This window comes from Lissotriton helveticus, chromosome 6 (genome assembly GCF_964261635.1).
Source record: "Lissotriton helveticus chromosome 6, aLisHel1.1, whole genome shotgun sequence".
In the NCBI taxonomy this organism is placed as follows: domain Eukaryota; kingdom Metazoa; phylum Chordata; class Amphibia; order Caudata; family Salamandridae; genus Lissotriton; species Lissotriton helveticus.
The window spans coordinates 1,053,190,657-1,053,204,173 of NC_136067.1; the positions used below are offsets into that span (position 1 = coordinate 1,053,190,657).

The window sequence follows — 13,517 nt, forward strand, 5'->3', positions numbered from 1 at the left end:
ACTGGATGTGGTCCTGCTTCAGGAGACACATCTCATTGGGAACTCATGCAATGCTCTGCACAGAATGAGGTTCAAGTTAATCGCTCACTCCGGGTTCACGTCAGGCTCAAGGGGAGTGGGTATCTTGATTCGTAAAGCATTTCCACTGGCAGTGACCTCCAAATGGGAGGATGGGAGAGGCAGGTATATTGGAGTCACGAGCATGTGGGAGGGACAACATATAACCTTTTTGTCTATTTATGTTCCGCCAGGGTTACAAGGCACAACGCTGGCAGATTTGGGGACGGTCCTACTTTCGCTCCCTGAGGAGCTTTTACTCTTGGGAGGCAACTTTAACGCGGTCGTCTCTGGTATGATGGACAGGTATCCCCCACGGGAAACAGGGAGAGCGATGCGGTGACTACCTGACTATAGACGCAATGGGACTTGTCGATAGTTGGAGGTTACTCCACCCAGATCAAAAACAGTACACTTTCCACTCTGGGGCACATGATCGTCTCTCACGCCTGGACTACTGTTGGGCCCTGCTGCACAAGTTTCAAACATAGCGGAGGTTACGCATTTAGCCAGAGGCATATCAGATCATTCTCCACTTTGGATTCACATTATCATAACCCGGGTCACGGCGGGAAGGGTGGCTCCAATAAATCCGTGTTATTTGCTTAATCCCAAGACCCGCAAAGACCTCCTCGCTAAGCTAGAGGACTACTTTGCCAACAATGTGGGTTCCGTGTCTTGCCTGGGTCCCTATGGGAGGCCTTTAAGGCAGTTATCCGGGGCCACGCCCTGTCTGTGATAGTGGGAACTAAGAAGGAGAAGCAGAGGAAAGTGGTGGAGTTGGAAACTAATATCAGCAGACTGGAGGGTGAACTGGAACAGGAAGTGACGCAGGCTAAGCTTCACAAGCTGAGCCTGAAGCAGCACAACTACAGGGCATTGGACACCGATAGGGCTAAGGCTCTTGGTAGGGAGCAACAGGGGAGACTGTTCGAACTGGGGGACAAGGCAGGGAAGCTTATTCCATGGTTGGATAAGAGAGATTGGGCTTGTCGGTTGGTCCATGAGCTCCTGACGAAGGAGGGGACGCGACTCATTGCACCGCAGGATATAGTAAATACATTCGCTGAACACTTCCAGGCTGTATATACATCGGTTTCTTCCTGCCCGGAAGCTGATTCCCATTTATTGCTCCGAGATATACAACTCCCGTGTCTTTCCCTCGATGATCGGCAATATATGGATAGTGCGCTGACAGCGGACGAGATTGCCCTGGCCATCCGTTCATTGAACTCCAGTAAGGCACTAGGCCCCAACGGCTTCCCATCGAACTTTATCAATTTAAACCGGATAAACTCGCACCTTATTTGAAGGAAATGTTTATGGAGTCCCGGGACGCAGAGATTCTCCCTAGAGATCAGAGAATTGCGTCAATAGTTGTGATCTATAAGGAGGGCAAGATTAAAACAAGCTGTGCCTTCTACAGGCCCATTTGACTCCTTGACGCCGAGCCGAAGATTTTGGCCAAGCTCCTGGCTAATAGACTGGTAAAAGTCATCAGCGAACTGGTGCACCCCGAACAGTCGGGCTTTATGCCCCCATAGGAACACTGCCCTAAATCTGCGCAGACTGCATGGGGTGTTAGCCAGAGCTCACACTCTACAGGAGCCAGCTATAATTGCGTCACTTGACGCAACAATGGCATTTGACACGATAGAATGGCCTTACTTGTGGGCAGGTTTGGCAAAGTTTGGGTTTGGCCCCAGGTTTATTGGATGGGTACGTCTGCTGCACTCTGAGCCGCTAGCTCAAGTAGTAGTGAATAATAGAGCTTCGGCTTCCTTCTTGCTGGGACGGGGCACCCGTCAGGGTTGCCCGATGTCCCCCCTTCTTTTCTTTTTGGCTCTGGAGCCTTTGGCCGCTTGGATACGTTGGGAGCCTTCTCTGCAGTTGACCCCTGAATGGGAGGACCGTATATCATTGTATGCAGACGATATACTGCTTTATCTGACCTCTCCGCGTAAATCCCTTATTGTGGTCTTTGATGTCCTGGCTTCCTTCGAGAGAAACTCTGGGCTTTCCATCAACTGGGGAAAATCCCTGCTGTTTGTATTGAAGGGAACCCCCCTGTCCCTCCAAGAAACTGTCCTATACAGGTTAACACAGAAGGGTTCAAATATTTGGGAATTTTTGTTTCACTGGATTCCTCGCTTAGGTACACTCGAAACCTTCTTCCTCCTCTCCAAAGACTTAAGAGTGATGTTTTCAATTAGAAGAAGCTTCCTCTTTCATTGTTGGGAAGGACAGCCCTCTTTAAAATGATGGCCCTCCCCTGTTTTCTCTATGCCCTGCAAAACACCCTGGATGTGGTACCATCTAGATACTTTAGTGAGAAAGAGAGCTTACAGCTGAATTTGTTGTGGGAGGGTAGGCCCCGCATTGCTTTGCACAAATGAACACTCTCCTGGTATGAGGGGGGCATATCCCTCCCGGATATCAAGAGATATTACTGGGCGTCCCAGCTGGCCGCGATCAACCACGGCACATATGGCCGGATTGACGACCCTGGATATGCTATGGATAAATGGCTTCTCCCAGGGGGTAGGTATAGCAGAGCCCTATATTCTCGACCTAATAGCCTGGCATTGACGGGGCCGACTAAACACTCGGTCAAGGTTTGGCATGTGGCCACGGGTTCACTGGGCTGGAAAAATAAGCTGACCATGGCCACCCCGCTGTGGGATCGGAGCAATTAGGCACGCTCTGGAAGATGAAAGGCTTCGACAAGTGGGATCTCATAGGAATTTCCACAATCAAAGATATCTGGGGGAAGGGGAGAATTAAATCATTCGAGGGCATGCAGGTGGAATATAAACTGGCGGAGTCTGAATACTTCTGTTGTGGACAGATTCGTCACTCCCTTCTCTCTGTGCTTCCCGGGGGTCAGAGCCACCAGAGGCCTCCCCCCTGGAGGACAGGATACTAGACGGTCACCTACCTGACAAAACTATCTCATTGATTTATAAGAAACTGATCAATCACAGGCCTGACCCTCTGGAGGTGCTGAGAGACAAATGGATGCAGGACGGAATGGAGCTGGATGAGGAAGAATGGCAGACAGCAGTGTCCTCCCCTAGGGAAGTCGCAATTTTGGCCCACTTGCGATTAGTTCAGCTTAAAATTCTCCATAGGATTTACATCACAGGACCGCGGCTGGTGCATAAGGAACTCTCAGACAGGGGGCTATGCAAACGACAATGTGATCAAGTGGGTACCTTTATACATATCATCTGGGAATGTGAATTCATCAATACATATCGGCGCAATATACATGATACCATACATAAAGTCCTTGGGGTCTCTCTTTCACGGGAGGCGAGGAGGTGCTTACTTAATATCTGGAAGCCTACTGATTTAAATACCTCACAGACGCAATGGGCTACTTTGGGATTCATGATTGCCAAATGAAATATTGCCCAATTGTGAGGAGCTGGGCAACCCCCACCCTGGAAGTGTGGGAAAACAATCTGGACTGGTGCATGTTTAGGGAGAAAACTGCATATCTTGCGAGCGGATGCCCTCAAAAGTGGTAATTGATTTGGGGGCCTTGGAATAGTTACAGAGGGGGAATTTGTACACCAACCCTGGCTGCCACTTCGGATGACCCCCCTTCTCCGTGAAGTTCCCATATAATTATGAACGTTGTTTAATCTGTCACGCCCTGATGTATGCTCGACTGCCTTATTTGACCCTCTGTAATGTGATTTAACTGATGCTTTTTCAATAAAGAGAGTTATTAAAAAAAAGTGTGAATATAAGTTTATTTGTACACTTGTTTCAAATAATGTGTCTTATTGTCACTCGCATGGCACATACATGTATATACTTAGTTATCTTACTGCAGTATGCAAACCAACATTTTGTCAATCCTTAAGGTGTTTTCACAGAGAACTAAAGGGTCTGCAATAATTGACCAACACCACATTAACTACCAAGATGGGAGTAAAATTTTGGAAAAACAAATTACTTGAAGTACAGCATACAATGTATAGAGTCGATGAGAAAGTAGCCTAAACACCAATATACTGTTCTTAGTAGGTGACATGCCATGTATGTATCATGTGAGAACTGTGCGCATATGCAGGAGCATTTGTGTGCTTTTATCCAGTGGTGTAGCAAGGGGACCAGGGGCCTTAACGCAAGCAAGGAATTGGAGCATCACCCTCTTATTCGGTAATAAAAAAACACGTAAAACTGGGGAACAGCGGGACGCTGTACCAGTACTACTGCATCTCCTGTAGTATCGATAGTTAGGCCCCATGTTCCTGTTAAAGTGTATAATAAATGTTAACCCTTACAGTTATTTTAAGGTACACTTTTGGGAAATGCCTTGGATTACTTCTCACTCACTTTTGAAATGATTAATATTGCATCTTCTTTCAAAGTCCACATGGCCATTTCCTTCCTCTTCTTTAGGTTTCACTGAAAATACAGAGGCCGCAATCAGAGGACCTATGTTACAAAAACAAAAACAAATACAATTAAACTACAGTGTAATAGATGAACAATCAAATAGTGATACACTGTGTTAAAGATTGCAGGAATCGCTGTTAGCATGAGCTAAAGGCCATTTTGTTCTCGGCAGCCATTTTAGTTACCCATGAGCTTTCTCCCTCTTCCAGAGCCTTGCAGATGCTCAGAAAGGCCTAGCTGGTAGAATGCACGTGCTCTTATTGTACAACTGTCAGGCTATTCTTACTGATGTAAGGAGAAATGTCGCTCCTCCCACTTTGTTGAGCAAGGAAATTTTGTATACTCATATTAGTCAAATAGTATTCTTCTATGTGCCAGGACCTCCCCTAGGTTTTATGCTGAGTATGCAACAAATGCATATATAAGGCCCCTGTTCACTGTACTCCTTAGACTGTCTCCTACGGTGGCCTGAGGGTACTGTATGACACAGTCTCCCTCATGTGAGGTAATTAAAAATGTTCTTTTCATATTACAGCTTCCTTGCCAATTTCTTCTTTGTTGGTTTAAGGACCAGGTGTATCAGTGAACCCCTTAGAAGGTTTTTATTTCTTCAAATGGCGTCCAATGTGGTGCTCATCGGCGAAGCGGCTATCCAAGGGAGTGGTCTTGACAGGAGACATGAATCTACTGAGGAGGACAGGACAGGACTCTACTGAGGAGGTACCCTGCGCACTGAGATTCTTTGTCTCTGCAGCCCAGTATATTTCTGGTCTTCTTGATCTGAAACTCCAAGTGTTTGCCGCTCGTGACTGAGAACCTCTTTGGCGTGAGTATTCTAAAAACGACCGTTAGGTCACTCAGAACTTGGCAGTCGAGGCTGGAGATTTGTGCTTGGTAAGGTTTTCGACATTTGTTTGCTTGTTTGGCCAAAAACTTGATTTACGTGATATGTTTGGATATATGTAAATTGCAATTAATGTAGGTAGGTAATGAGGAGATTTTTCTCTAAATTGTGAAAATTCGTAACGGCGCATATTGTGTTAAGTGCCACTGCTGCATAATATTGTATATGCTGCAATATTCTTGGCATGCCTGTTTCAAGCGCACATCGAAGAATGTGCTGCTTTTTTGGAGGTAATAATGTGAATCTTGAATGAACTCAGCCGGTTCCCCTAGAGAGGATACCTAAATAGGTTTAGGTATAAAAAGGTATTTCTTCCATGGTGACTAAGTACACCATGGAACTAAATATATACATAAAAAGGATCCTGGTCTGTGCACTTAGTAACATTCATAAGTGGTGATATGCAGAGCGTTTATGAGTGTTCGGCCAGCCAAAACTGGCAAATTTGGTGTATTTTGGCTTCTTGAACATGGAGCAGTCTTTGGGCTGTTTTGGTGCAGTTTTTTTGAGAGCTCTTCTTGTAAATATGACTTACAATTAGTATTTACAAATGGTTTGGTTTCAGTACAGTCTGTGGGCTGTCTCTTGGTTTTGTTCTAGGTGTTGATCTGTGGGTTGATTGTGTGTTTGAATGTCTATGTGGTTTGTGGTTTGACATCGGTGGTACTTGTGTGAGGGAGTAGCGATTGCGCTCTTTGTGTAAGAATGGCTAGCCTTAAGCGCACTGTATTTATTGTGTGTTCTGAGTGTATGACCCCCTTCTGAAAATGTCTGGAATGAGCTCGATTTGTTGTTTTTTTGTCATCATTCTGTTATGCAAATGCCATTGAATGAATTACATTTAAAAAACAATCCAGAAATGAATTATGTAACATATGCTAAATAGCTACACGCTACCAATAAAATTAAAAAAGTAAGAAACTATACATGTGTGCAAATTGCCACCATGCTAAAGATAAAATTAGAATTCACATTCAATAGCAATAAAATAGGCCTCATAGAAAGGAAGAAAAAAACAAAATTGTGTGCTTTACAATAACTAGGACTAAAATACAAAATGTTACAGCATTTATCCTTACATATTAATGTTAAAAAGGCATTCACATCATCTGAGTGAATTGGTTGTTGCTGAAATAAACACGACATTACAAAATGATACATTTTGACTAGATTGAAATGCCTGATTTTAAATTAGACTGTGACGTGCTTACTGAAAGTAAGCACATCACAGTCTAATTTAAAATCAGAGAAAAAGAGCTTTCAAACAGCTGTGTTTAAGCTGTCTCACTGAGAAGAAGCTGTCTGACACAACAAACGGAGATTAAACTTTTTCAGGACATTACAATACGGCATAAGGTTTTTTTTCATGAAAAAGGTACACAATTGGTGCCTGCTGGTCAGAGCACAGCTGAGTCAATAACACATGGCTATTCCTGGTCACAAGCCACGCAGGAAAACTGCTGGGTCAACTAGATCTTAAGTTAGTGCAAACCTGGTATAAAGGCGTGCATTAAAGACTGCTGATTTCAAAAGTTAGAAAAGACAGTTTCATTGTTTTGGATAACAGTGAAAAATATTAAAAGTAGGGATTTTCTTTCTTATTGCTTTTTTAATAAGCACATCCATGGTTCTGATGTTATATAATTACTGTCCTTTAAAAGCGACGCAGACTTTTCATGTTTCAGTAAAGTTTCTGTGCTTAGTGTTTTAAATGAGTGCATTTAAGGTGATAGGAAAGGAATGAGGCTTGCTTTTAATATGTGGAACCATCAAAAGGGTTGGTGATCATAATTAAAAAAATAATAATAATTTGACTATATGAGGAATTTTTTTCATTAAAATCGTTTTTGCTCCTTCTAATATCTAATAATTCTACTGTGAATAATGTATAACTCCTAGCATCAAAGTTGAAATTTTTGCAGTATTTTAACCACAGGGTGGGGAATAAAATGTGAAATGTCACTTTACACAGGCATACAAAACTCTTTTTATAAGGGTGTACCTTATACATTTCTGATCCCCCATCTTTGGGATATCTAGAGGAGACAATGGGGGTCCCTAATATGCCAAAACATTGTCGGTTATCAATTTTTAAGTGCCCCTATCCCCGAAGTCGCATTTGGGCAAAATGTACTTTTTCAAAGCAGTTCTGCCACTCAGAGCAGTTTTCAAACTGATCTCAGGTTTCAGTAATGCACACATGTAAGTATAGAACAAACAGCTGACCTCTATACTGCTAGAAAACCACACCACACACTGCACACAAATGAAAATAAATATAAAGAAACCAGCAGAAGTTATTATCCTACCTTTAAATTATTGTCAAACAGGAACGGAACAGGAGTGACTTTCAGGTGTCTCCGGAGTTACTTTGAATTGGAAAAACCGCATGGAAAAGCATTGCACAAATTAGGACAGCTGGTAAGGGTTAGAGGTCGAGTTCTGCATTTAGCAGCCTAGCAGGGCTAAGGGCAAGGTTTGCTTTAACACTTCGACCTCTGAAAAATTCTGAAGGACGAGATGACAGCGCTGGGAGAGAAAGAGAAGCGTTGCGTACTAGTTTTGGCAAAAGCAAGTCTTATGAACAGAAGGGGAGATAGTGGTATATGTGGGCCCTGAGTAGAGCATAGCTCTGCCATGTATATAAAAATAATGGTTTCAGCTTAAAGATTACTGTGTAAGGGGTGAGATAAGGAGGCAATGGGATTTAGTTTGCATTCATGTGCCCTCATGTTACACTAGTACAGTTGCTAGAGGAATTGGTGGTTGGTTATTAATGTTTTCTAGCTAGCCCAATGTGCTATTTAATTCCTACAAGTTTGTTTGTGCCCAGCTGCCAAAAATAGGGGTAGATAGTGTTGACAGAAGGTAAACCTGTTTCAGGTTTCCTACTGTTGAAATGGGGGAAGGAGGTTAGCTCCTCTGCATATTAAGGGTAGGCAAATTTAAGTTTTCTCTCTCTTTTTCTCACTTTCTTTTAAGCCTGTCTAAGCGGTCTAGGAAACAGCCATGAGACATTTAATTGGCTATTCAGTAATACTGTTTTAAAATTGTTAGCATTAATAAAATGAATAAATAAATATGCTATGTTATTGCCCATCCTGTTTAATGAAATTATGAAAGAATGAGTAGTCTAGATTGTTGTTCCCTTATTTGACCTTTAAGGGAAACTATGTATTATTCCTATGTTATATACAGTTTTGCAAGGGCATTGTTAGTTTTTTATTAGCTAGTCTGTGTAAATAAGCTGACAGCCCTTATTAGAGTTGATGTTGCATAGTTTGGATAGTGAAAAGTAGAATGCAGGAAAGACGCCCATGTGATCCTCAGCAAACATTTTTGAAAATAAAATATTGTTATGTAGGCGTTTGTTTGCCACAACATGTTCTGTTGGAGAAATATATGTACCTACTATGTTGAGTTTTTTTTTAGTTCTTTGCGTAAAAAGAATCCCTGTTAAATTAGCCCTTTTAGATTTTCCTGCTGCGCCTATAACATGAAAGAATGACCCTAAGTGTAAAATGTAGGTGCTTTTATTTAGGAGAAATAATCTTAGAAGTGTCTGCAGTCCTGTACAAGTAGTAAAAGGTTATCACTTATGAAACACAAGTTTGTTAAGACAAGAAGCACAAAAGATTGCTTGTTCTAAGAATTCCTTTTCTTTAGGTTCTTCAGATGAATAATATATGAATACACAAATGTAAGAATTTAGAGTATGTCTGTATTGTTTTTCTCTTTTCATTAGTAAATGAACACAGACTTCCTTGGATGCTTGGGATTGGGAGTAAATTAAATAATGTAACATATTACTCTTGTTAGTTCACTAAAGAGTTCCTTTTATACTTGCCAATAGGGCCAGGTTGTTGTTTTTTACTCACAGATAGATGAAAGTGGTTCTTGGGTGCCTTGCTAATATATGGGGAGCCCCAAGACTAAGGAAGCATTCTGTCCTATCCTCTCTGTTGATAGATTATTTGTATGTCTTGTCTAAAGACCCTTTGTTCTGTCCACCAATATATATTTGCTGTCCTACAACCATTGCCAGAGGGGCCCGGACATCAGATCCAGCCTGGGGAGTCAGCACCAGTCCAGCTTGAAGCCAAGGTGAAGATAACCAGCACAGGCGCTGCTGGCAACTAGGACCTCAGTGAAGGCGGAAGCACTGGGATGTGAAGTGTGTACCCCTGCCACTGTCTTGGACGAAAGACGGGGTCACAAATCAGAAAGGAGAAGCTTGGATCAAGTTTTTGATGCCCAGCTGAGAGAGTCACAGACCGACAAGGAGGCTTTTGCTTTAGGTGACCCCCTTTGAAATAAGTATTGATTCAGGTACTTCAGCGTCACGCCCCTGAATCCTGGTCTTAAAGTGAATGAAAGTTTACACCTTTGTTTGTTGAGCAAGGGATACCTGGGCATACTGGGTACAATCTGTGGTCCCAACAAAAGAGCAGTGCACCAGCGGAGCAATACAGGAGTTAGGGAAGGACTTGAGTTCAGGGTACAGGTGCTGTTCCCTTGGTGCCTGTTAGATTAAAGTGAAGAAAACTGGTGCACTGCCTGAAACACTGGACAGGATCGTTGAGGGTACTCACCCCGGAAGGTGATTGACCTATCCTGAAAGAAAGACTTTTGCTTCTGAAACTGAGCCATGATTATTTCCTTGAGTTGTGAGTTGTGCGGCTCCACCATGGGAACAACAAGAGCTTGCCTGTGAGGCTCAAACGGACACAGGGAGAAGACTCCCCTCTGGCTGGTTGTACAGCGGCTTTAATTTTTCAAGGACTTCTTTTTGTTAGTAATGTACCCTTTCGATCATCCCATTTTTGAGGAGGAGCGGCCCTTTGCGGCTCCTCGTCCCAATTGTCATGGCCCTGTGTGGTCCTCTTGGCCCCCTGCAGCCAGGATTGTTATTGTAATAATATGTCTGACTGCTTTAATATTTGCATTAGGAAAAATGCTTTTTCTGCAAGAGAAACGTTCTTCTGAGCAGTTGAGAAATGTTACTTTGCCCTTTCCTTGAGTATATTAATTGATACTCTAGCCCTCATAAAAGGAACACTGGAAAAGTCTATTGAAAATGTTTTTATCAGATATGTGCTGTTGGCTATTCTGAAATTGAAATAGATGGTCACTGAAATACATAGGAGCCCTGAAACATAGAATTTGACTAGATGGTTTGGGGATTTGCTTTCTGCTTAGGGTTGAAAAATATTGATGGTTCTGTTTGTAATAATAGCCATTACTCTCTCCTGCTATCTGTATGTTAATTGTGACCCAATGCTCTGTTCCCTTTGTACTCCTGCTTATACCTTATATATACCCGCTTAATGAAATGTTTAGAATGAAAAATGCCCACCTAGCAATGGATTAGGATATGGATGAATTTATGAGAATAAATGAGCAAAATATTTTCTAAGTTCCTTCTAGATCACAGGAATGTCTTTAGCTCATGCTAAAAGGACCATCTGTTACAGATTGCAGGAATCGCTGTTAGCATGAGCTAAAAGCCATTTTGTTCTAGGCAGTCATTTTACTTAGCCATGTGCTTTCTCCCTCTTCCAGAGCCTTGCCCATGCTCAGAAAGGCCTAGCTGGTAGAATGCACCTGCTCTTATTGTACAACTGTCAGGCTATTCTTACTGGTGTAAGGAGAAATGCCTCTCCTCTCACTTTGTTTAGCAAGCAAATTTTGTATACCCATATTAGTCAAATAGTATTCTTGTATGTGCCAGGACCTCCCCTTGGTTTTATGCTATGTAACAAATGCATATATAAGTCCCCTGTTCTGTACTCCTTAGACTGTCTCCTACAGTGGCCTGAGGGTACTGTATGATGCAGTCTCTCTCATGTGAGGTTATTAAAAATGTTCTTTTTATATTACAGCTTCCGTGCCAATTTCTTCTCATTAGTCCCAAATTCCCCGGTAAGCATGTCCAACTGCGAAAATGCTAGTACGCACCTTTCTTTAGGACGGTCTGACCCCCCTCAGCATCTAGCAAACTGGGATCCCCTCAACATGCTTTCATTGCATGAAATCATAAAAACTATTAAATCCGGCTCTCCCCTTGACCCCTTTCCCCCCCAAACTCTCCTTTCACTTGACACCCCCTCCCGTACGCTCATTTTAGACCTCCTGAACTCTTCTTTAAGAGAGGCCAAAGTCCCTAAGGAATGGAAACATGCCATGGTTTCACCTCTTTTGAAGAAAGCCACTGCAGATCCAAATGACCCCTCTAATTTCCGTCCAATTTCGCTGCTACCTCTATTCTCCAAAATCTTGGAGAAACATATTGTCACCCAACTCACTCACTTCACAGAAACTAATCACCTCCTTCACACATCCCAGTCGGGATTTAGGGCAGGTTTCTCAACGGAACCTACCCTACTTGGGGTTTCCGAAACTATACGCCGGCAAGTTGATGATGGGGAGACCGTGGCACTTATTTTACTCGATCTAAGTGCTGCATTTGACACGGTCTCCCATACCATACTTTTAAACACCTTGCAAACCTGTGGCATTGTTGGATCGGCCCTGGCATGGCTAAAAAGTTTTCTCTCCGATAGAACTTTTCAAGTTTTCTCCCCCACATCCTCTTCCAAACCTCACAATTCACTATTTGGGGTTCCCCAGGGCTCCATACTCAGCCCCATACTATTTAACTTATACGTCAGTCCCCTTGCCACCTTAGCCGAAAAATCTGGGTTGACAATCTACTCATACGCTGACGATACCCAGATTGTCTATTCACTTTCGGCAAATGCATACTCCAACCCGTCCTCCCTCCATTCTGGCCTTAATAATATTGCCAATTGGATGTTTGAGAACAAATTAAAACTCAACGGAGGAAAGACTGAACTACTTCTGTTTGGAAAACATCCTACCCTACGGGGCCCACAACATTGGCCTCCTCAGATGGGACCTACACCCACCCCCTCCAAAACCGCTCGCAACTTGGGCATCATCTTTGATGAACACCTGTCCATGAAACAACAAGCGGTTAGAGTGGCAGCCACTTGTTTTACCATACTCAAGTGGCTCAAGAAAATCAGGTGGATGCTCCCCCAGAATACATTAAAAACCGTAGTCCAAGCTCTAATTACATCTAGACTGGACTACGGCAACATCTTATATCTCGGGGCATGTAAGGAGGTCACTAAGAAACTGCAAACAGTGCAAAACGAAGGAGTGAGGCTTATATGCATGCTACCAAAAAAATCCCCAACTTCATCGGGTCTTCGGAGTCTCCATTGGCTCCATATCGAACGAGCAAAATTTAAAGCTCTATGTTTCATGCATAGAATCAAGGCTGGCAAGGCCCCTACCTATCTGCGCTCTCTTGTTCATCAATATGCTCCTCCAAGAAACCTACGCTCCTCGACCCAACACAAGTTCCAGATACCTAGGATCAATTGAATCAGACAGGGTGGTCGCTCTTTTTCCTACCTGGCCCCCTCCTTATGGAACTCCCTCCCAATTCAGCTTCGCACGAACGACTGTTACGTTCAATTTCGTAAAAACTTGAAAACATGGTTGTTCAACCAATAACTTTGTTCTCAATAGCCCACTAATCCCCTCTTTGTCATCTCGCTCATTTTCGTCCTCAGCGCCGGGAAACCTTAGGGTAGCTGTGCGCTCTACAAAAATAAATATAATAATAATAATAAAAATAATAAGGACCAGGTGTATCAGTGAAACCCCTAGAAGGTTTCTATTTCTTCAACTGGAACACAGACTGTTTGCCATGCAAACGCTATCAAAGCTTCTTATGGATAACATAATGAAAATGTACCTTCCTTTACTGGAAATTCTATGGTAAGATAATTATAATCATGAGATATCAACAAATATGGTCTTCAACCATCGTCTACCCATCCACTCACTCTCTAACACAAACATGCACTTGCCAATCACCTAAATGCCATCCAGGTTACCAGCTCATTATCCTATTATTATCCCAAAAATATTTCTCATAAATGACTCATGGTGTAGAAGGTGCTGAGTGTGACTTGGTTGCAAGCAGGAGGCAATGACAATTTACATCTGTTAATGTTACAGATGGCGTAGTCTTCCATTCTCTGCATTTTGGGACTTCTATTTTGGCAGAATTGGGTTTCAGGTACTTATTGGTAGATTGACTGGCAGC

The 13,517-nt window shown here is 42.8% G+C and overlaps 1 protein-coding gene across 1 annotated transcript in view; it reads right to left on the bottom strand.

The window, feature by feature from the left end:
• LOC144762609 (uncharacterized) overlaps window positions 1-13,517 on the bottom strand; it is a 265,230-nt gene that overhangs the window by 227,629 nt on the left and 24,084 nt on the right. The window contains exon 3 of the mRNA XM_078647837.1: window positions 4,408-4,509. Within this exon, the coding sequence (XP_078503963.1) occupies window positions 4,408-4,509 (102 nt within the window). The remainder of the gene's footprint in view (window positions 1-4,407; window positions 4,510-13,517) is intronic.